The 21507-nt window shown below is 43.7% G+C and overlaps 1 protein-coding gene across 1 annotated transcript in view; it reads right to left on the reverse strand.

Moving 5' to 3' along the window:
- Window positions 1–21507, reverse strand: part of LOC311245466 (pleckstrin homology domain-containing family A member 7-like) — a gene marked incomplete at its 5' end in the record, with an annotated part of 157694 nt that overhangs the window by 86417 nt on the left and 49770 nt on the right. Inside the window, 3 exons of the mRNA XM_084335309.1 lie at window positions 2658–2758; window positions 9428–9500; window positions 12644–12748. Coding sequence (XP_084191435.1) covers window positions 2658–2758; window positions 9428–9500; window positions 12644–12748 — 279 coding nt within the window. The remainder of the gene's footprint in view (window positions 1–2657; window positions 2759–9427; window positions 9501–12643; window positions 12749–21507) is intronic.

Below are 21507 nucleotides of genomic sequence, written 5' to 3' on the forward strand. Positions count from 1 at the left end.
CCAAAGTTACCTTGCTTGAAGAAATACAATTGTTGTTGCCGTTTTCTCTTATCCTCTATGTTTAAACAAGGTGCAGTTACCTCTCTGGTGGATGAATGTCTACGGAGCACTTCATGCTTCCAGCTATGGCTTGTAGGACAGTCAATGGAGTGAAACCTACACCAGACCCATTGACTCAGTGACAACAGCGTGTGTGTGTGTGTGTGTGTGTGTGTGTGTGTGTGTGTGTGTGTGTGTGTGTGTGTGTGTGTGTGTGACGTGTGTGTGTGTGTGAGTGTATTAGGGGTGTAGCGGTACACAAAAACCACGGTTTTCGGTACAGTGGGGGAAAGTTTGGCTTTCCATGTTCCACTCAGTGATGTAGTGTGTAGTAACTACTTGTAGGGCTGTCAACGAATATTCTATATTGAATTTAATAATAGACAAAAAAAATATAATAATAATAATTATATTAGATTGTGAAAAAAACACCCCCCCGGTGGGCGGTCGTTAGTGGTTAACATACCGTTGTATTCGTTCGGTACACTACACAGCCGTTCGGTACGGTAGACGCTGAAACGGTTCGGTTCGGTACGGATACCTTTACACCCCTAGTGTGTATGCATTATTATAATACACAGAATAGTATAATAGTATAATTGTACAGAAAGGAGTTTATTGTTTCATTGATTAATTGCACAAGTGTATGTTTACATCTATATGCGTGTGTGTGTGTGTGTGCGTGTGTGTGTAGGTGTGTGTGTAGGTGTGTGTGTGTGTGTGTGTGTGTGTGTGTGTGTGCGTGCGTGCGTGTGTGTGTAGGTGTGTGTGTGTGTGTGTGTGTGTGTGTGTGTGTGTGTGTGTGTAGGTGTGTGTGTATGTGTGTGTGTGTGTAGGTGTGTGTGTGTGCGTGCGTGTGTGTGTAGGTGTGTGTGTATGTGTGTGTGTGTGTAGGTGTGTGTGTGTGTGTGTGTGTGTGTGTGTGTACACACACATGTCGGAAGAAGAGCTGTAGCCCTGAGGGAATGAAAGCAGTGGCAGGATTCATTCCATTCCTACCAAGACACTGACAGATCTACATGGTAATAGCTGAGCCACAACAGGTGCTGGGTGTGCCGTAGATGGGGGATGGGGGAGGGAGAGTCTGGCAACGTTGGTTGCAGTTGGAAAACAACAAGCCTGTCGTCTGATTTTATCCTCAATGACCATTTCCACTGGCGAAGGGGAGTTGTCGATTAATAATCACGTTTTTTTTATATAAACTGATGGACTAGTTAGTTTAATTGACAAATCTGTGAAAATGTGAGAGAATGGAAAAGCTCTTGTTAATCAATCGGTAAATATCTGTGACCATGACTGTTATGGCGGGGGAATTATGCTCACAATTTCGAATGAATTAATTGTGATAACAAGTTAACAACACAGTAAAGCATACTTGAAAACAAATCATTCACTAGGAATGACTTAAAAGACAATCATGGAGCGCTTCTTTTGAAAGGATCAACCGCACTCACGACAAATGAATACACTAAGGGTCCAGGAGGCTGAAGAGCAGTATAGCTTTCGGCCATAAGACCTTCATCAGGTGCAAAACCAATGGAGGACCAATTGGCAACATAATTTCAAAAGGGATGTCATTTTACAAGTCCTCTCGTGGTGTGATGACTTTAAAATAACACATCCCTCAGCCAGTGATAGACGCATATTCAGCAGAGCGTTAATAGCATTAAGTCAATTTTTTTTTTAACTAAACAAAGCAGTAACCGCTAGTTACTAATTGAATCCTTGAGAATAAGAACCCTCTGGTATTGTTTGAGGTTCTGTGGAGAGCCAGTGTATTTGCTTTTAAGTCCATTCTAATCACTCGTAGAGAGTATGAACGTGATACATCACCAGGAAAACGTTATTAACCTTATAATTCCAGTTTTGGTTGAATATAAAAATGTTATTGATTGATAAAAAAATAAAATTATCATCTCATGTGCTGAGATTCTGGCCTTTCTGGCCAATGAAAAACATTCAAAACCCCACTGTATCATTTACAACCAGCAAGGGGGATTTCTTCATTTCTGAGCAGATAACTATTTGGAAATATAATATTACCCCCCCCCCCCCCCCCCGTCCGTCCGCGTTCTTATTAAATCTTGGCTGCACTCACAACCCTGCATGGACCCCACACACACACGCACACACAGCACCAATGCAATATTGCCATTGATGCTGTCAACACACACCGCAAGGAATATGAAACACCATTTACAGAACTTGTAAGTCGCTTTGGATAAAAGCGTCAGCTAAATGACTAAATGTAAATATGTAAATGTAGTCAATCAAGATATTTTTTGTTGATAACTGATCTTTTCTTGTTTTCTTTTTTTTGGTCAAGTTGTATCAGTTAAACTATTGAACATTACAGGCACTTCTCGGGCATCACAGCAGTTTCCACAATTTGTATTTTATAAACACCGGATCTAAAAAGGGGTCATTCTGCATTTTTCCATTCGTTTGCACGTGGATGGGTGAGGCATATGTACGTATTTGGCAAATAAAATGGACTGATTCGATTGATTAGTCAGTGAAAACCTATGATTAGATGTTAGATGTTGTGTTAACGCCACCATAATAACACCAAATAACACGGTTGTAACAACATAAAGGATATGTATAAAGAGTCGTACCTTGAAGGCATATTTGCGGCTGATGTGGTCCTCGGGCCCCACGGCTAAGATGACATAGCTGGGGAGAGGAATACTGCCCAAGACAGACTCCTCCCTACTGTCTGGAGAGAGAGAGAGAGAGAGAGAGAGAGAGAGATAGGGGGAGAGAGAGGGGGAGAGAGAGGGGTGGGGAGGTGAGAGAGTAAATATCACTCATCACTCACTAATTCCCCCCCCACCGACCACCATCATTATACTTACAGCCCCCCCCCTGGCACCCAAACACACACACAGACAGATCCAGATCCACACCCACACACCCGTCATTCATACAGGGGTGCTGTGCCAGAACAGTGAAGGAGAGCTGTGGTATCCTCATGCCAAAGCACTAAACCTGGCATGACTCAGCTGCCACCGGCCTGTCACCTGCCATTCACCTGAACCCTCTGCTGTTAGTCAGCACCGTGACATCATAATGCACACGCTAGGGCTGTCCCCGACTAAGAATTTGGATAGTCGACTATGATTGGCCGAAACTTGCCGATAGTCGACTATAAAAAAAAAAAAGTATAATTCTTTTTAAATTTTTTTTTTTAAATTTTTTTTATTCCATTTGGGCTGTGGGGGTGCTTAATGTCTGAAGGAGTCGACAGAAGGCTTCTTGTCCTCTGCGAAAGCATGCAATTGGTCCACTGATGGTGGATACATCTTGATATTTGTCTAGTCTAGTGTGTTCATTAGATGGGTGAAATCCTCTTTCAGTGCCTCTGTGCCTGTTTTCTTAGGCAGTTAGCCTATAGCAGGGGTGTCAAACTCATTTTCACAGAGGGCCACATCAGCATTATGGTTGCCCTCAAAGGGCCAAAGACCGTATAAATGTTAATGTAATGTAAAATAAATGTAGCTACACATTTACATATTGTTAAACATGGTGTTTCTGTATTTATTACTTATTCAAGTTATACATATTGGATATTAATTTGCATAAATGTAAAAATATATGTTAGCTTATGTTATTTTAACAAATAATTTTAGTTTATCAGAACCCCATATTACTCCACCAATCAATGATCAAACCATTCAAGTAAATAACAAAGAAGAATATCATCAAATACAAGCTATGACATTAAGTTTGTTCAAAACCTTTTTGTCACAGTCAAGAGGGGCAGAACTAACAACTGAGCTGCAAAGAACACGTGGGACAGATGTAGCAGATGTTACAAAAACAAATGGCTGCACACAACCTTGCAGAGGCCATACATCCAACTAATGGAAGATAGTTTAATTAACTTTAATTAACAGATTGCAGAATGGGTACAGTACAGTACAGCTCAATACACACAATTGTTAAGGGGATGCAGACCAGAGAAAGACTTTCGACTTGTTTACATCAGGGTCCCCCATTTTCAATTCGTAATGAAATTGCTATTATGTGTCTGCATGAACACACAACTGTAACTGTACTCAAAAATAACAAAATAAGGGTTGTCTCAGTTCACAACTATATTGGTCAAATTTTGGGTGGGACTTGTTTGCGTCCCTACAGCTTCTTATTCAATTGAGCGAGATGCTCGGTTATGTCACACAGCCAGTTTGCATCTGACAGTTCAGACAATATTTCTTCAACCCTTTGTTACCTGTTCCGCCTGGATCTTTTTTGTATTTTGGGCTGTAAAATTGTCAAAGAATGTCTGAGGAGTAAGTGCTTTTGGCTTTTTTCCTTTGTTACCTCAGATGTTCAACATACATGTATGTGTAAGAATGTGTAATAACTAAGGCTGTCAAAGTTAAAGCTTTATTAACGCATTAACCCACAATTATTTTAACACTGCTATTTTTTAACCCAATATTAATGTAAAAAAAAAAAAAAAAAAAAAAACATTTTTTTTTTTTTTTTTACCTGAGCTCTTGGGGGGCCACATCAAATGACGTGGCGGGCCGGATTTGGCCCGCGGGCCGTGAGTTTGACACCTATGGCCTATAGCATGCGTGCCATTAGCGTTAGCCACACTTCTAGGCCTCTTTTCTTTTGGAAAGAATGATAATATAAAAAAAATTATATAAAAAATTATTAAAAATATCTTTATTTTTATTCGACTAAGAGGTTGGCAGTCGACTACGGCTCCTTTCGATCGATTATTCGACTATTCGACTAATAGGGGTCAGACCTAGCACGCACGCACGCACACACACACACACGCACACGGAAATGTGCACAGACACATACATGCATACATGTTCACAGGCACACATACACAACATGTAAGGACAAGCATGCAGACTCTCTCTCACATACATATATACACACACACAGGTATATAAACAAATGTACAGTCACGCAGGCACACAGATAAAAGGGCGTGCAAGCACACACAGCATCTCTCACACACACACACGCACACACACACACACACACACACACACACACACACACACACACACACAGTGCCATCCAAGTTGTCCTCCTATCTTAATGGCTTGACACCTCTATAAATAAGACAGGCTGGGCTATTTGTTTTCCACAGGACATTGTGACAGAGCGATAGAATGTGTGTGTGTCTGTGTGTGTCTGTGTGTGTGTGCGTGCGTGTGTAGACAATGTACCAATCCCGTCATTGTAAAAGTTAGCAACAGACTGAGAAAGTGCATGTATGTGTGTGTGTGTGCGTGCGTGTGTGTTTGAGGAGTGGAGCATGTGTGGAGAATATGCAGTGATCCCGTCATTGTAAAAGTTAGCAACAGACTGAGAAGGGGTGTGTGTGTGTGTTTGAGGAGTGGAGTGCTTGGCTGATAGGTGATAAGGTGCTGTGGATTAAAGTAGTAATTGGTTAAAAATAATTCAAGGTGGTTTGTAGGAGACATTCCTTAGATGGAAGGCCAGCTCTTTTGATCTGCCTACACACACATACACACAGGTCACACTTTGACAACAATAGATTATGTTTCATCAGGACAGGAATGGCAACATTCTCTAATCCCACGACATGGGGGGGGGGGGGGGGGGTATTATGTTATTCTATTACAGGTTTCTTGTTTATAAACATAGCGTGTTCGAGCCAATCAGCAATACCCACTAACTCACGTGATTATTTACATATCTAGCGTTGGCATGGATTGATTGTTTAGATCGCTAGCATAGCTAACAATTATATTGCAGTCTGCCCCATTGTTCTGACCAGGATTATAATAATAAATAATAATAATTCATTGAATTTATAGAGCTCTTCTCAGTAACCCGAAGTTGCTGACAGTAGGCAGAAAGAAAAGAAAAACAAAGAAACAAAAGAAACATAGAACCACAGGGAAAACAGGGAACAATATGAAATACACAGGAACACAGAGCCACAATAACAACAGGATGGAGGAGGGGGGTTATGGGTAGGGAAGGTTAAATGCTAGAGAGAACAGGGGGGTTTTGAGACGGGATTTGAAGGTGGAGAGTGAGGGAGAGTCTCTGATGGTCTGAGGGAGGGTGTTCCAGAGTCGGGGTGCAGCACGTGAGAAGGCCCGATCACCAAAACCTTTGAGTTTGGATGACGGGACAGTGAGGGAAAGAGTGGAAGAGGACCGGAGGGAACGGGTGGGGCGGTAAGGGAGAAGGAGGTCAGTCAGGTAGGGGGGGGGCAGGCTCTGGAGGGCTTTGAAGGTGAGGAGTAGTGTTTTGAAGTTTATGCGTTCCTTTCATGCCCGACATAGACGAGAGAAACCCATCTATAGGTTTGGGAAATCCCTTTGTGGTGGGCCTATCTGGTATTATGTTATTCTATAGGTTTGGGAAATCCCTTTGTGGTGGGCCTATCTGGTATTATGTTATTCTATAGGTTTGGGAAATCCCTTTGTGGTGGGCCTATCTGGTATTATGTTATTCTATAGGTTTGGGAAATCTCTTTGTGGTGGGCCTATCTGGTATTATGTTATTCTATATGTTTGGGAAATCTCTTTGTGGTGGGCCTATCTGGTATTATGTTATTCTATATGTTTGGGAAATCTCTTTGTGGTGGGCCTATCTGGTATTATGTTATTCTTTTTTTTTTTGATCCACTTTTTCTCCCATTTTTCTATATTTTCTCCCATCCCAATTTCGTATCATCCAATTCAACCCTCCCCTGTCACGAACGCTGTTTCTTGCCTCCCACAAGCCGGCTGCAATGTGGACTAAGTCATACATAGCACAAGTCCCCTCCGGTACTTGAGGTAACAGCAGTCGCATCTTTTCACCTGCGCAGCTCGACCTCTCAGTGTCGAGGAGTAACGCGTGGGAGGCTCACGCTGCCCCCGACACTTCCTGATTCTACTGCGCAGGCGCACCAACCGACTTGTAGGAGTCGCTTGTTCACAACGTTCGATCCCCACCCTTCAGTTTTCCCTCCCCGTAATACGGCCAATGTGTATTACTGCGGACGACCAGCCAAACTGAAAAACAATGTGGAGAGCTGGATTCGAACACGCGAATCCTAGCGTCTCCACACTGGTGGCGAGTGCCTTAGACCACTACACCACCTAGCCGCCCTGGTATTATGTTATTCTATAGGTTTGGGAAATCTCTTTGTGGTGGGCCTATCTGGTATTATGTTATTCTATATGTTTGGGAAATCTCTTTGTGGTGGGCCTATCTGGTATTATGTTATTCTATATGTTTGGGAAATCTCTTTGTGGTGGGCCTATCTGGTATTATGTGGCCATGGATTTTTTTAATTAGCAGGATAGATGTAGCATCACATTTCCGAGGGTGTCCTGCAACATAAAACACAATACAAAGACAACTTACAACAGTAAACTACAGCAGCAACAACAACAAGACAAAAACAATTAACATAAGGTACATAACGGTCAATGAAAGGCGAGTCACAAAAGTATAAAGACAGTAATCCAAAGCAGGAGCAGCTAGATAAAATAAAGGTTAAGATTGTGGGGCTACAGCTCTGTAGCGAGGAAGCTGTTCTTCAGTCTGTTAGTTCAGGCTTTGACGGCTTGGTATCTCTTCCCTGATGGCACCGGAACAAACAGACTGTGACCTGGGTGTGCTGGGTCTTTACTTGTTGTGCCTTCTTGTGTAGACGGCTAACATACACTGTGTCCAGGTTTTGTAGCGCAGTTCCCACGATCTCCAGTGCCGTGTTTTACCACCTGGACGAGTCCTTCTGGTTCTCAGCAGTGCAGCTGGCGTACCACATTGTGGCACAGTAGCAGAGGACACTCTAGTCTATGGTTTAAATTTACGTTTACTTGGATCCCCATTAGCTGTTACAAATGGCAACAGCTACTCTTCCTGGGGTCCACACAAAACAATAAATACAAACAAAGAACACAATTAACTCATTCCCCGCCAACGACGAGTATACTCGTTATTTGATCGTTATTTCTTTTATTCGCTATTTCCATTCATAATCCATCCAGGAAGGCTGTGTAACCATAGGGAATGAGTCTGAGATCGCAAAAGTCCAATACCGCCGCCTGGTGGCATGCGGCCGATGTTGCACTCCCTTTGAGACTATCTCTGTGTGTCGATGAAATTCCTCCGGGCGGACTTTTCTAGTAGCCTGGACCGAGGGCTTCACCCGATCGCATTGAATCGTTTTCTGGACCCCCGATTCATTATGCTGTGGTGGGTTTTGGTCGTGGCCCAAATGGACATACGATCTACCAGATGGCAATCAAATAATTGGAATATTCTTTTTGGAATCTCACCGGCCACAGGTAAGAGCAATTTAACGTCAATTTCAGCTTGATTGTGCCTCGTTTTCATAGCCATCGCCCTGATCAGCGTATCCTGTTGTACTAACGAATGCCGTTATTGACAATCAATTAATCAGAAATGACCCCCCCCCTTTCATGCATTCATGATGGAACATAATATACGATCATATGCATTTGAATTTTTTATTGTAGAGTGTATAGGGACGAAATGCCAATGGATTAATTATAATATGCGTCGCGGCCTATAACTAGCCTCCCAGGAATTACCCTAAACGGTCTAAAACCATACTTATATTCACCACGGTATAAAACGGGAATGTATGGATGGAAGAAATATTCCTTTTTCACATCTTGAACGATAGATACTCGATGTCAAATGGGCCATAGTATTGCATCCATAGCTATAATATATATATATATATATATATATATATAGATAGTTATAGCCCTGCAAACAAGGTGAGCGACTCCCATCGTTTACAGCGGTGGCAGTAGCTACTACAGGATAAGGCTAATAGCTGGCAGTCAATAAGAGTTAAAAATAAAAACAATAAAAAACATACGAAAACATAAATGTACACGTTTACTTTCTTCATCAGGTGGGAGTTCGTTACAGGACTATGAGAGATCTTTTATTACATGGATTCCAAGGAATTTTACGTCATAGACACCATTCCTCTCCATTTACGTGGAGGGGGAGGCGTGGTCTTCCTGGATCTCCTGAAGTCCATAATGATCTCCTTGGTGTTAGTGGTGTTCAGGACCAGATTGTTGTCTGAACACACCACCTGACCAGATGTTGCACCTCCTCCCCGTTATGTGTGCCCTCAAGTCCCCACTAGAGTGATGTTGTCAGCAAACCTCACTGCGGAGGGGGTGGCTGGGGGTGCAGTCGTGGGTGACGAGAGCGAAGAGGACTGTTGTGTAAACAGCAAAGTGTTCTACGATGATCACAGGCTCTAAACAGAGTATTCTCGGGTGCCAAGTCATTAGAGCACAAACGGGTTTGACTCGTGTGATCCATTTCAGCCAATCAAAACGGGGGGAGTCGACTCAACACAAGGGAGAGAAAGTCGACTCTCACAGAGCCTCACCTTTATAGTAGAACAGACAGTAATCAGCCAAGACGAACCACTTCCTCTTCCAAAGACGCATCCCAGAGCTGTCCTAAATGATGGGAGAGAGAGAGAGAGAGAGAGAGAGAGAGAGAGAGAGAGAGAGAGAGAGAGAGAGAGAGAGAGGGAAGATGGTGTGGGAGAGATGGGAAGAGAGGAGAGACAAGGTACAGAGAGAAAGAAAAAGAGAGGGTGTGAGGGAGAAGGAGAGAGAGGGGAAAGAGAGAGGGAGATAAAGAGAGATACCGACGGACAACAAAGTGAGACAGAGATGAAGAGAGAGCGAGTGAGAAAAGGAGAGAGGGAGGAAGAGAGTTTGAACTGGTTCTCTGGCTCACTACACCTGTCACAGCTCTTCTAACCTCACATTCGTCTGTTAGCTTCTCACTCTGGACCCTCGCTGGGTTTGAAGCAACAGAGCAGAGAAAGAGAGGGAACATACTTCAAACGCTCCATATTTTTCAATCTGTTCCTCGGCTAAAGATGCATGCGTTCGTGTGTGGTACATGTGTGTACATAGAGGCGTGTTTGTGTAAGTCGCGTCCATGCCAACAGGTGTGTGTGTGTGTGTGCACGTGTGCGTGCGGGCGTTGTACTAATACGCAAGCCCTCTCTCTTCACATGCTATTTTCTGACAGCAATAAGTATTCCAAGCTGCCAACTTGCAGCTATTTATCATAGAACTTCAAATAAAAGGCTAGTAGCCAATAATAGCTTGCATCTAACAAGCACTGTGCTTTCGGTTGCGTAAGAAGGGAAAACTGGGCCAGTAATGAAGGTTTCGCAGCAGAGTATCCCTGGGCTCCAGGGTGTTGTTGGACGTGGTAATCATTACAGATGGTGTGAAACGCAGACATTCTAATGAGCCCCGATATAATGTCAGTCACATCAGTAGGTAAGGTACCGGTGTTCTCGTCGACCAACGAGGTGTCACTGTGGGTGTCATTATAGAATGTCACTTGAGATGTAGAGAGAGAGAGCGAGTGTGTGGGTGTGTGTTGCAGACATGTTTGTGTGTGTTGCATGCATGTCTGCGTTGTGTGCTCGTGTGTCTCTTGCACGAGGATGGATGCATGAATCTGAAGGTTCCCGTCGAAGAGTCCTTGAGCAAGACACTCGAGCGAGACCCTTAAAACTTAACCCCTAACTGTTCCGGATGAGCAGGTTGGCACCTTGCATGATTGCCTCCACCGGTGTGTGAATGTGTGAATGAATTAATGAAGTTGTAAAGTGGTATATAATAAATGCTGTCCTTTTCACCATTTGTGTGAGTGTGTGTGTATGTTGTTGCAGACATGCATCCCTGTATATACAGTTGGGTGACAAACTAAAGGAAAAAACTACATAAAATGTAGCAGTTAGGCAGCTGGGCCACGAGTCACCAGAACAGCTTCAATGCACCTTGGCATAGATTCAGTAGAACTCTACTGGAGCGATGGAACACCAATATTCCAAAAGATATTCCCCCATTTTGTGTTTTGATGATGGTGGTGGTGGAGGAGAGATCTTAACAGTATCGGTTCAAAATCTCCCATAAGTGTTCAACTGGGTTGAGATCTGGTGACTGCAAAGGCCATAGCATTTGATTCACATCATGTCCATACTCATCAAACTATTCAATGACGCGGGTGTTATCATCCTGGAAAAGCCCACTCCTGAAGCTCCTGCCATCTGTGCCCCAATAATGAACCCTCTTCTTCTCATGTTGTTCCAAAATGGCATTTGTTATGTCTCTGCACTCATTTATTCAAGTCTCTCCTTTCCTTTGTCACCCTGTATATGTTTGTATATAGTATATGTACTGACCTGTTAGTATACAGTATATGTACTGACCTGTTAGTATACAGTATATGTACTGACCTGTGAGTATACAGTATATGTACTGACCTGTGAGTATACAGTATATGTACTGACCTGTTAGTATACAGTATATGTACTGACCTGTTAGTATACAGTATATGTACTGACCTGTGAGTATACACTATACAGTATATGTACTGACCTGTTAGTATACACTATATGTACTGACCTGTTAGTATACAGTATATGTACTGACCTGTGAGTATACACTATATGTACTGACCTGTGAGTATACACTATATGTACTGACCTGTGAGTATACACTATATGTACTGACCTGTGAGTATACACTATATGTACTGACCTGTTTGTATACAGTACATGTACTGACCTGTGAGTATACACTATATGTACTGACCTGTGAGTATACACTATATGTACTGACCTGTGAGTATACACTATATGTACTGACCTGTGAGTATACACTATATGTACTGACCTGTGAGTATACACTATATGTACTGACCTGTGAGTATACACTATATGTACTGACCTGTTTGTATACAGTACATGTACTGACCTGTGAGTATACACTATATGTACTGACCTGTGAGTATACACTATATGTACTGACCTGTGAGTATACACTATATGTACTGACCTGTGAGTATACACTATATGTACTGACCTGTTTGTATACAGTACATGTACTGACCTGTGAGTATACACTATATGTACTGACCTGTTTGTATACAGTACATGTACTGACCTGTGAGTATACACTATATGTACTGACCTGTTAGTATACACAGTATATGTACTGACCTGTGAGTATACACTATATGTACTGACCTGTTAGTAGGGGTGGGGGGGGAAATCGATACGTAGTAGTATCGCGATACTTTGTGTGGCGATACTGTATCGATACAGGGATGCCAAGTATCGATATTGAATTATTCATAAAAATAAAAAAGGCTTCTTGTCCTCTGCAAAAGCATGCAATTGGTCCACTGATGGATACATCTTGATATTTGTCTAGTCTAGTGTGTTCATTAGATGGGTGAAATCCTCTTTCAGTGCCTCTGTGCCTGTTTTCGTAGGCAGTTAGCCTCCTGTATGCGTGCCATTAGCGTTAGCCACGCTTCTAGGCCTCTTTTCTTTTGGAAAGAATGATACAAAAAATTTTAATAAAAAATTATATATTTTTTTATATTTTTTTATTATATTCGACTAAGAGGTTGGCCAGTCGACTACGGCTCCTTTCGACCGATTAGTCGACTAATCGATTAATAGGGGTCAGCCCTAATATATATATTTAGTATCGTGATAGTATCGTATCGTGAGGTCTCTCGCGATTCCCACCCCTACCTGTTAGTATACAGTATATGTACTCACCTGTTTGTAGAGCCATCCTCGCACCACCACAGGGACGTTGGGGTTCCTCTTGATGGACTGGTCTCTCTTCCCAAAGCTGTGCACTCTGCCGCTGGAGCGAGGGCCCTGGAGCAACAAACACCTCAACTAAACACTCAAATCATAATTCCATAACTGTCTAAACTAAACTGGAGCTGGAGACAGTGAAACCTATGATCCATTCTCTAATATTATTCATCTGACCTTTAGTGAATGACATTAAAGGAACACGCGCCAACTTTTTGGGAAATTAGCTTATTTGCCACCTACCCTGGAGTTAGACAAGCAGATACATACCCTTTTCTTCTCTGTGCATGCATTAGGCTTAGGGAACAGCCGCACCGTTAGCCTAGCTTAGCGTCATTCACTGGAAGTAAGGTGTGCCAGTGTAGCCTAGTTCCCAACAGTCACGAAATACACTCCAAATACAACTCAAACTGTCCTGGAAACATGTTGTGACCTGTGTATTTACCACATGGAGAAATAAAAAAGAAAAAATTTGACATTTTAGTTTCTAAGCAGATTATATACTCTGATTTTTTTTGCCAAACCACTGCTGCCTGGGCGCAGTGATTTCATTACCTCAAAACCCCCTTTTTTCAAAAAACAACAGGGCTTTTTTTCTCCACGTGGTAAATACACAGGTCACAACATGTTTTACAGGAACGTTTTGGAGTTGTATTTGGAGTGTATTTCGTGACTGTTGGGAACTAGGCTACACTGGCACACCTACTTCCAGTGAATGACGCTAAGCTAGGTTAACGGTGTGGATGTTCCCTAAGCCTAATGCATGCACGGAGAATAAAAGGGTATGTATCTGCTTGTCTAACTCCAGGGTAGATGGCAAATAAGCAAATTTCCCAAAAGGTTGGTGTGTTCCTTTAAACTAGTCCATAGGGTCCCCTCTGGAACCCCCTAGTACCTCGGAGCCCACATATCCGAGGACTTGACATGGACCACACACATTGACAGTGTTGTGAAGAAGGCACGACAACACCTCTACTTCCTCAGGCGCCTAAGGAAGTTCCAAGTCAGTCAGAAGATCCTTAAGAACGTCTACTCATGTACAATAGAGAGCATCCTGACTGGCAATATCACCTCCTGGTTTGGGAATAGCACCGCACAAGACCGTAGCAGACTACAGAGAGTGGCACGTTCAGCCGAACGCACAATTGGAGGGGGGCTTCCCACTCTCCAGAACATTTACAACAAGCGGTGCAGGGGTAAGGCAAAGAGAATTATCAAGGACTCCAGCCACCCAAACAACTGCTTCTTTGAACTGCTGCGGTCAGGCCAGCAATACCGGAGTCTCATGGCAAGCACAGAAAGACTCAGAAGAAGCTTCTATCCCCAGGCCATCAGGTTGCTCAACGAACAATAACACTATGCAACAACTTCATCTCCTCCCGCCTGGACTACTGCAACTCCCTCCTCACTGGTATCACCTCCCGCTCCCTCCATAAACTGCAAATGGTCCAAAACTCAGCCGCCCGCCTCCTCACTAACACCCGGTCCCGCGAACACATCACTCCTGTCCTCCACTCCCTCCACTGGCTCCCGATCAAACACAGCATTAACTTTAAAACACTACTCCTCACCTTCAAAGCCCTCCACAGCCTGGCCCCCCCCTACCTGACTGATCTCCTTCTTCCCTACCGCCCCACCTGTTCCCTCCGGTCCTCCTCCACTGCCTCCCTCACTGTCCCGACATCCAAGCTTTAAAACTTCAGAGATCGGGCCTTCTCTCGTACTGCACCCCGACTCTGGAACTCCCTCCCCCAGTCCATCAGAGACTCCCCTACACTCTCCACCTTCAAAGCTCGCCTCAAAACCCACCTGTTCTCCCTTGCCTTCAACCCCCCCCCCCCCCCCCCCCCCCACCCTTAAAAAACCTGTTCCACCCCAGGTGAAATCTGCATAAAATGTATACCTAGGTAAATGGAATATTGCTCCACTTCTACAAGGGCTATTTGCATATTCTTGGTATCTAGGAACATCTATGGACCTCAATGAATGTATTCTCAGTGTCAGAAATATTGTGTCTATTACTAGGCTTGCTTAAATTCTGATGAAACAAAGGAAAATATGAATTATGATTTTTCTTTTCATCTTTGACAGTGAATAAAACCATGATAATAATGACCAAACTTAAAAAAACTGCCACTGAGCTCATTCAGTACCCTCTTGAGATCATGTGTACAAAAGATCTAAGGAAATTAATAAAGGGAAGATGATCAAATTGAAGGTTTTGTATATACAGTACTGAATTCTCCCATCCGGACCAATGCAATTTGAAATATTATTATAGAATATAGAATATATGCTTATACATTACCTTATTATAGCCAATTCACACATTTATATATATATACATATAGTATCTTTCAAATGGCCGAGTTCAATTTGGATATAGTATCACCAGGCGTGCATAATAACATATACAGATATTTAATGTAATCGACTGTACTTTTTTATTTCCCCCACAGTGTAACCATTTTGTAACTAATTTCAGATCTAATTCTTCCTACATGATTACAATAGTGTGGAGAAACTGACTGCGTTTCAATATTTGTCAAAAACGTTACCTTTTGTAGCTTATTATCGCGAATCATAACAATTATTGATATGATTCATTCAGAACGCTGAACTTTGAAACGCCATAGCGGACCACAGGAAGTGTAGATTGGAGAAATTCCGCTGCTGGCAGATAGCTGGCGAGGTCCTCTTCAAAATGGCCGCAAAAAGATTCCAATTCCGATCGTTCAACATTTTCATTTCCGCTTCCGGGTCAAAAACGCGAGTGAAAAATAAAAACTTAAAATGATATAAACTCACTTTTAACCTATTGCTAAACTATTGCCAACCTAACGTTTTACATTCTACATGTATTTGTGACATAGTAGTGATAATAATACTTGAAAACGTTTGATTTTAAAAACGTTAATTTATTGCATCACTCATAAAAATATTAATATATGATAATAATGTCAAAAAGGGGTCGGTACCGTCCCCGTGGGGTGGAACAGGTTAAACCCCCCCCTCCCCTCCAACCTGATTGATGTCTGTCTCCAGTCTTTTTTGTGCTATCAGGCTGTCTCCCCTGTTCCCCCCATGGTCTCATGTTCCGTTTGTTTTTGTTTCTTTGTTGTTTTTGTTTTTGTTTTTGTTTCTTTGCTTTCGTTTCTTTGTTTGTACTCCTGCTCCCGACTACTGTCAGCGACTTCGGGTTATTGAGAAGCGCTATATAAATTAAATTAATTATTATTATTATTAACCATCAAATGCACTCACAACACACACATCCACACGCACACACTCACTTTAAACAAACAACACACTGCAGCACCCACTCTCCACATTTTAGAACACCTAAACACACTTTATATTTATTGATAAAGGATTTGCACTACAACCCATACCTCACTACACCTTACTGTAAATTGTACCTAAATTGTACCTCATCCCATTTCTGCTTTGCACTATATAGTATTGTATATTAGTATTGCATAGTATATTGTATGGTAACTCAGTTACTTCTATTCTGCATCGAACATTGTACATATGTATATACTGAACACTGTGTCTACGTACGTGACTTCTATTTTTACTTCTATTATTACATGCTATACTATTTTATTTCATACTTATCTTTTGTCTAGCACAGTCTCTGGAGCGTAACAGAAAGAAGCATTTAGTATAAAAGTATTCTGTACTTCTGTATGACAACTATTAAAGAAACTTGAAACTAGACTGGAGCCTCTAGCCTGGAAGGACCTAGAGCAGCACAGTGCTGTAGTGTTTACTAGCAGGCCTATAACTCATTGTTCTTAAGTTGACACCGAACCTGCGTAACGAAGCGAGGATGGACTTTAGTTGTACTTAACCTGCAGGCTGAGGTCCATTAGGTTTGGTAACAAGGAGTTATAGACCTGCCCTCTGGTGAGAAACACATGGCAGGAGAGCTGCTGAGGGACAGGCATCAATCTATCATCCGTTAGACACACAGACACAGTGGCTCGGGAGGTAGAGCAGTCGTCTGGCAATCCGGAGGTTCCCGGTTCGATTCCCGCTCCTCCCGGGGAGCGTGTCGATGTGTCCTTGAGCAAGACACTTATCCCCTAATTGCTCCCGATGAGCAGGTTGGCACCTTGCATTGTTGCCTCTGCCGTCAGTGTGTGAATGTGTGAGTGAATGTGTGAGAATTGTAAAGCGCTTTGGATAAAAGCGCTATATAAAAAAGCAGCCATTTATCATTTACATACACACACACACACACACACACACACACACACACAGGTAGATAGAGGCTGTGAATGATATGCACATACAGGAACTATACACACTAAACCATACACAAACACACAACTCAATCAATCACACAGTGTGTGTGTGTGTGTGTGTGTGTGTGTGTGTGTGTGTGTGTGTTATTCAATTTCCCAAAACCCCAGATCAAAGAACACTCCCCTGACACCACACACACACACCTCATTGCCTCCATCATTCCCACGTCAACACACTCTCTCTGGGCTGCCAGAGAATGTGACGGCTACATGTATTTAGTCAGAACTAGCAGCGGCTCTGGCGCACAGGAAACCCACTTGCTAATTAGGAGGGGGCTGGTTGGCCAAGCATGATGACGCAGGGACACATGACAGGCCCGGCACCGTCACGTTGGAGTCTTATCTGTGTGTGTGAGTGAGTGTGTCTGTGTCTCGCTACGGTCTATTTTGAGTCCCTGCTGCTAGTTCCAATAGTGTTCCATATCTGACATGACTGGAGACGAGCCCGAGGGAGTGGCTTGTTGTGACGTTACTGACGTTAATAACCTTTTTAGTAGACTTTGTGCCTCCGGGTGTGAAGTCACAAAGGGCCTGTCCTTTCTTAGTCCATTAAATCAGGTCCATTTGATCTTGGTCGATTCTTCTTTCCACCCATGCTGAATTCGTTATTTCCTGAGAGCTAATAAGCGCATCTCTGGTGAGCACTAGATTTAAAGAGGTCCTTCTGGTATGATTGCATGTGGGAAACACAATTTGACAAGATGTATCGATTAAATCCACTCGAAGTCACCACCTGTCACACATACTGACTTCCTACACCCTTTTGCTAATCCAATTCCATGACATACATTACTTATGGTAATTCCGTAACATAAAGCTTAATCTCCATGACCAATATGGAATGGAATATGGTCATACAGTGTTAACATGTTGCTGAAGTGCTGATTTGTCACAGTAGGTAGTCGTTTTGGCTAGACAGAGATTTATAAAACCAGGATAATTTGTGATTAGGGTTATTATTCAGGTAATTGTTCAGCACCAGTAGCCAAGTTTATAATTTAACTCTTCACCGGTTGCAAATAAATAAATGAAATAAATAAATACACACATTTCCAAAACCTTTTTAATGTTCATGATTTTCCATTAAATATAATTTTCTTTTTTTAATTCCATGATTTCCCCCTGGTTTTCCATAACCATAGAAAGCTTTGATTGAAAATTGTATTAACAGATTGCAGAATGGGTACAATACAGTACAGCTTTCACAGCATCCCAACGCCAAAATCCTTCAGAGGACACGTGGGGGTGCAGCAGCTACAATGCAGGGGCGGGCCTGGAGAAGTGAACGATAACAAAAGCAGACAGCAGCCATTTTCTGCTCCATTGGAATTTTCAGGTGTTAGTCGAGGACACATGAAAGGCGAATCAAATCTCATCCGACACTCGAGTGAAAATTGGCAACAGTCTCAACATCCAGTATTGCATTAATTACTTTGACTTTCACAAGTCCCCAAAAGAAGGAGCAACGTTGAGTGCCACTAAATCCAGAATTAGTCAGATTTCAGCTCCATTGTCATGTCGTCACCTTTTATTTGACAAAAAGTGATGTTTGGTGAAAGGTAGATTTGCACTTTATTAATCCCAATAGGGAAATTCATTCTTGTTTGATGATCAAGAGGCACGTTTTATTTGTTTTAAGTGAAGTTTGGTGAAAAAGCAATTATTGCACTATTAATCCCAATAGGGACATACATCTTTGTTTGATCAATAGTAACCTTTTATATATATATATTATTATTGAATTTTTTTTAAATGAAGATTGGTGAAAGTTAGGTTTGCACTTCAATCCCAATAGTCAAATTCATCTTGCTTTCAAATAAAAACAAAGGTTATTTGAATGATTTCCTAGGCGTTTCTAGTTTTCAAGAGAAAAAAATCGATTAAAATCGGACATCGGATTAAAAATAAATAAATCTGAAATAAAATGTTTAGGCCATATCGCCCAGCCCTAGCAGGAGGTGATGCACCCAGTCGGGATGCTCTGGGTTGTGCCTCTGTGACCCCATGTCCTGTCCAATGTCTTCAGCCGCCTGAGGTGAAAGAGGCTGTTGCTGTAAATATTCAAGCTGCGACAGTCGGTGAACTTGAGCTCTCAGAGACTCGGGGACAGATGGAAAAGATGTCTCTCTCTCTGAAACAATACAGTTAGTGTAAATATGGGTTATTTCCTTCATAACAGTGGCACGGGCACAGAGGAGATCTGTGAGTCATCCTTCTCAGAAGCGACTCTTTTGTTAAAGTTTCTTCGTTGCCGGGGCGATGTATGGCCTTACTTTCATCCCGTTCGGGGACGAGGCGCTGTGAGACCTGCGGGCGGTACCGGGGGGGGGGGGGGGGGGGTATTGGGGGGGAACCGGAACGTGGGCATTGTGATGGATGTCTTATCATCTGGGGGCCCTCGCCCGATGACACACACTCGATCTTATTCTCAGGGCGGCACCTGTTGCTCGGTTGGATGAGGTTTTAATGTCGCTATGGAGCTGTGAGTGTGTGCGTGTGCGTGTGCATGTGCGTGCGTGTGCATGTGTGTGCGTGTGCATGTGCACGCGCGTGTGTGTGTGTGTCACACGTTTGGTCTGATGTGTGGTTTGGAGTTGAATGAGGATTTAAACTCAGCCATACTAATACAGGTAGCCCCCATTTTGCACGACAGACAAGGAACGGTCCAAAGTAATTACATCCTATCCACCTGTCTGGCTTTAAACCAAGTCTTAATTAAACTGGAATGCCCCCCCGTCCCCCGTCCCCTGCCCTCTTCATGCCCCCCCGTCCCCCGTCCCCTGCCCTCTTCATGCCCCCCCGTCCCCCGTCCCCTGCCCTCTTCTCTCCTGCCCCCCCCGTCCCCCGTCCCCTGCCCCCCCGTCCCCCGTCCCCTGCCCTCATGCCCCCCCGTCCCCCGTCCCCTGCCCTCTTCTCTCCCCAATTATGGCCCCTGTCTTCGTCACGGCTCAGTCATGTTCTGGGTCTGGAAGAACAGGCCATCCGCAACGGACCCCAAACCCATTTATCATCTTCATCATCTATGGACCGGATGAATCAGCAGAAAACCTGTTCCAACCGGTGCTACCAGTAGACCACAGGTGGGAGGGGGGCTAGGGGGAATGATCCCCGTTGGATGGGCCATAGAAATGCTGTTTGGTCATATAAATGTTTTTGATATGAGTTTCCATCCTTAAAATATTGAACATCGGGGCGCCCCAGTGGCGAACCACATAGCGCGCTCAGCCGCGGCACGGCCGACCCGGGTTCGATTCCAAAACCTGTCGCTATTTGCCGATTGTCTTCCCCCCACTCTGTCTCCCATTCCTCCTCTCTCTCTCTCTACTGGACTGCCCAGTAGATAAAAGCGATAAACGATAAAAAAAAAATCTTAAAAAAAAAAATTTAACATCTACTGGTCACAGTGCAGCATTTGGTTGTTAAAGGGCAGACCCAGGGTGTCTATAGGGAGGTGTAGTCTGACGTCACTGGTTGTTAAAGGGCAGACCCAGGGTGTCTATAGGGAGGTGTAGTCTGACGTCACTGGTTGTTAAAGGGCAGACCCAGGGTGTCTATAGGGAGGTGTAGTCTGACGTCACTGGTTGTTAAAGGGCAGACCCAGGGTGTCTATAGGGAGGTGTAGTCTGACGTCACTGGTTGTTAAAGGGCAGACCCAGGGTGTCTATAGGGAGGTGTAGTCTGACGTCACTGGTTGTTAAAGGGCAGACCCAGGGTGTCTATAGGGAGGTGTAGTCTGACGTCACTGGTTGTTAAAGGGCAGACCCAGGGTGTCTATAGGGAGGTGTAGTCTGACGTCACTGGTTGTTAAAGGGCAGACCCAGGGTGTCTATAGGGAGGTGTAGTCTGACGTCACTGGTTGTTAAAGGGCAGACCCAGGGTGTCTATAGGGAGGTGTAGTCTGACGTCACTGGTTGTTAAAGGGCAGACCCAGGGTGTCTATAGGGAGGTGTAGTCTGACGTCACTGGTTGTTAAAGGGCAGACCCAGGGTGTCTATAGGGAGGTGTAGTCTGACGTCACTGGTTGTTAAAGGGCAGACCCAGGGTGTCTATAGGGAGGTGTAGTCTGACGTCACTGGTTGTTAAAGGGCAGACCCAGGGTGTCTATAGGGAGGTGTAGTCTGACGTCACTGGTTGTTAAAGGGCAGACCCAGGGTGTCTATAGGGAGGTGTAGTCTGACGTCACTGGTTGTTAAAGGGCAGACCCAGGGTGTCTATAGGGAGGTGTAGTCTGACGTCACTGGTTGTTAAAGGGCAGACCCAGGGTGTCTATAGGGAGGTGTAGTCTGACGTCACTGGTTGTTAAAGGGCAGACCCAGGGTGTCTATAGGGAGGTGTAGTCTGACGTCACTGGTTGTTAAAGGGCAGACCCAGGGTGTCTATAGGGAGGTGTAGTCTGACGTCACTGGTTGTTAAAGGGCAGACCCAGGGTGTCTATAGGGAGGTGTAGTCTGACGTCACTGGTTGTTAAAGGGCAGACCCAGGGTGTCTATAGGGAGGTGTAGTCTG

Source organism: Notolepis coatsorum, assembly GCF_963971535.1.
Source record: "Notolepis coatsorum genome assembly, chromosome: 18".
Lineage (NCBI taxonomy): Eukaryota > Metazoa > Chordata > Actinopteri > Aulopiformes > Paralepididae > Notolepis > Notolepis coatsorum.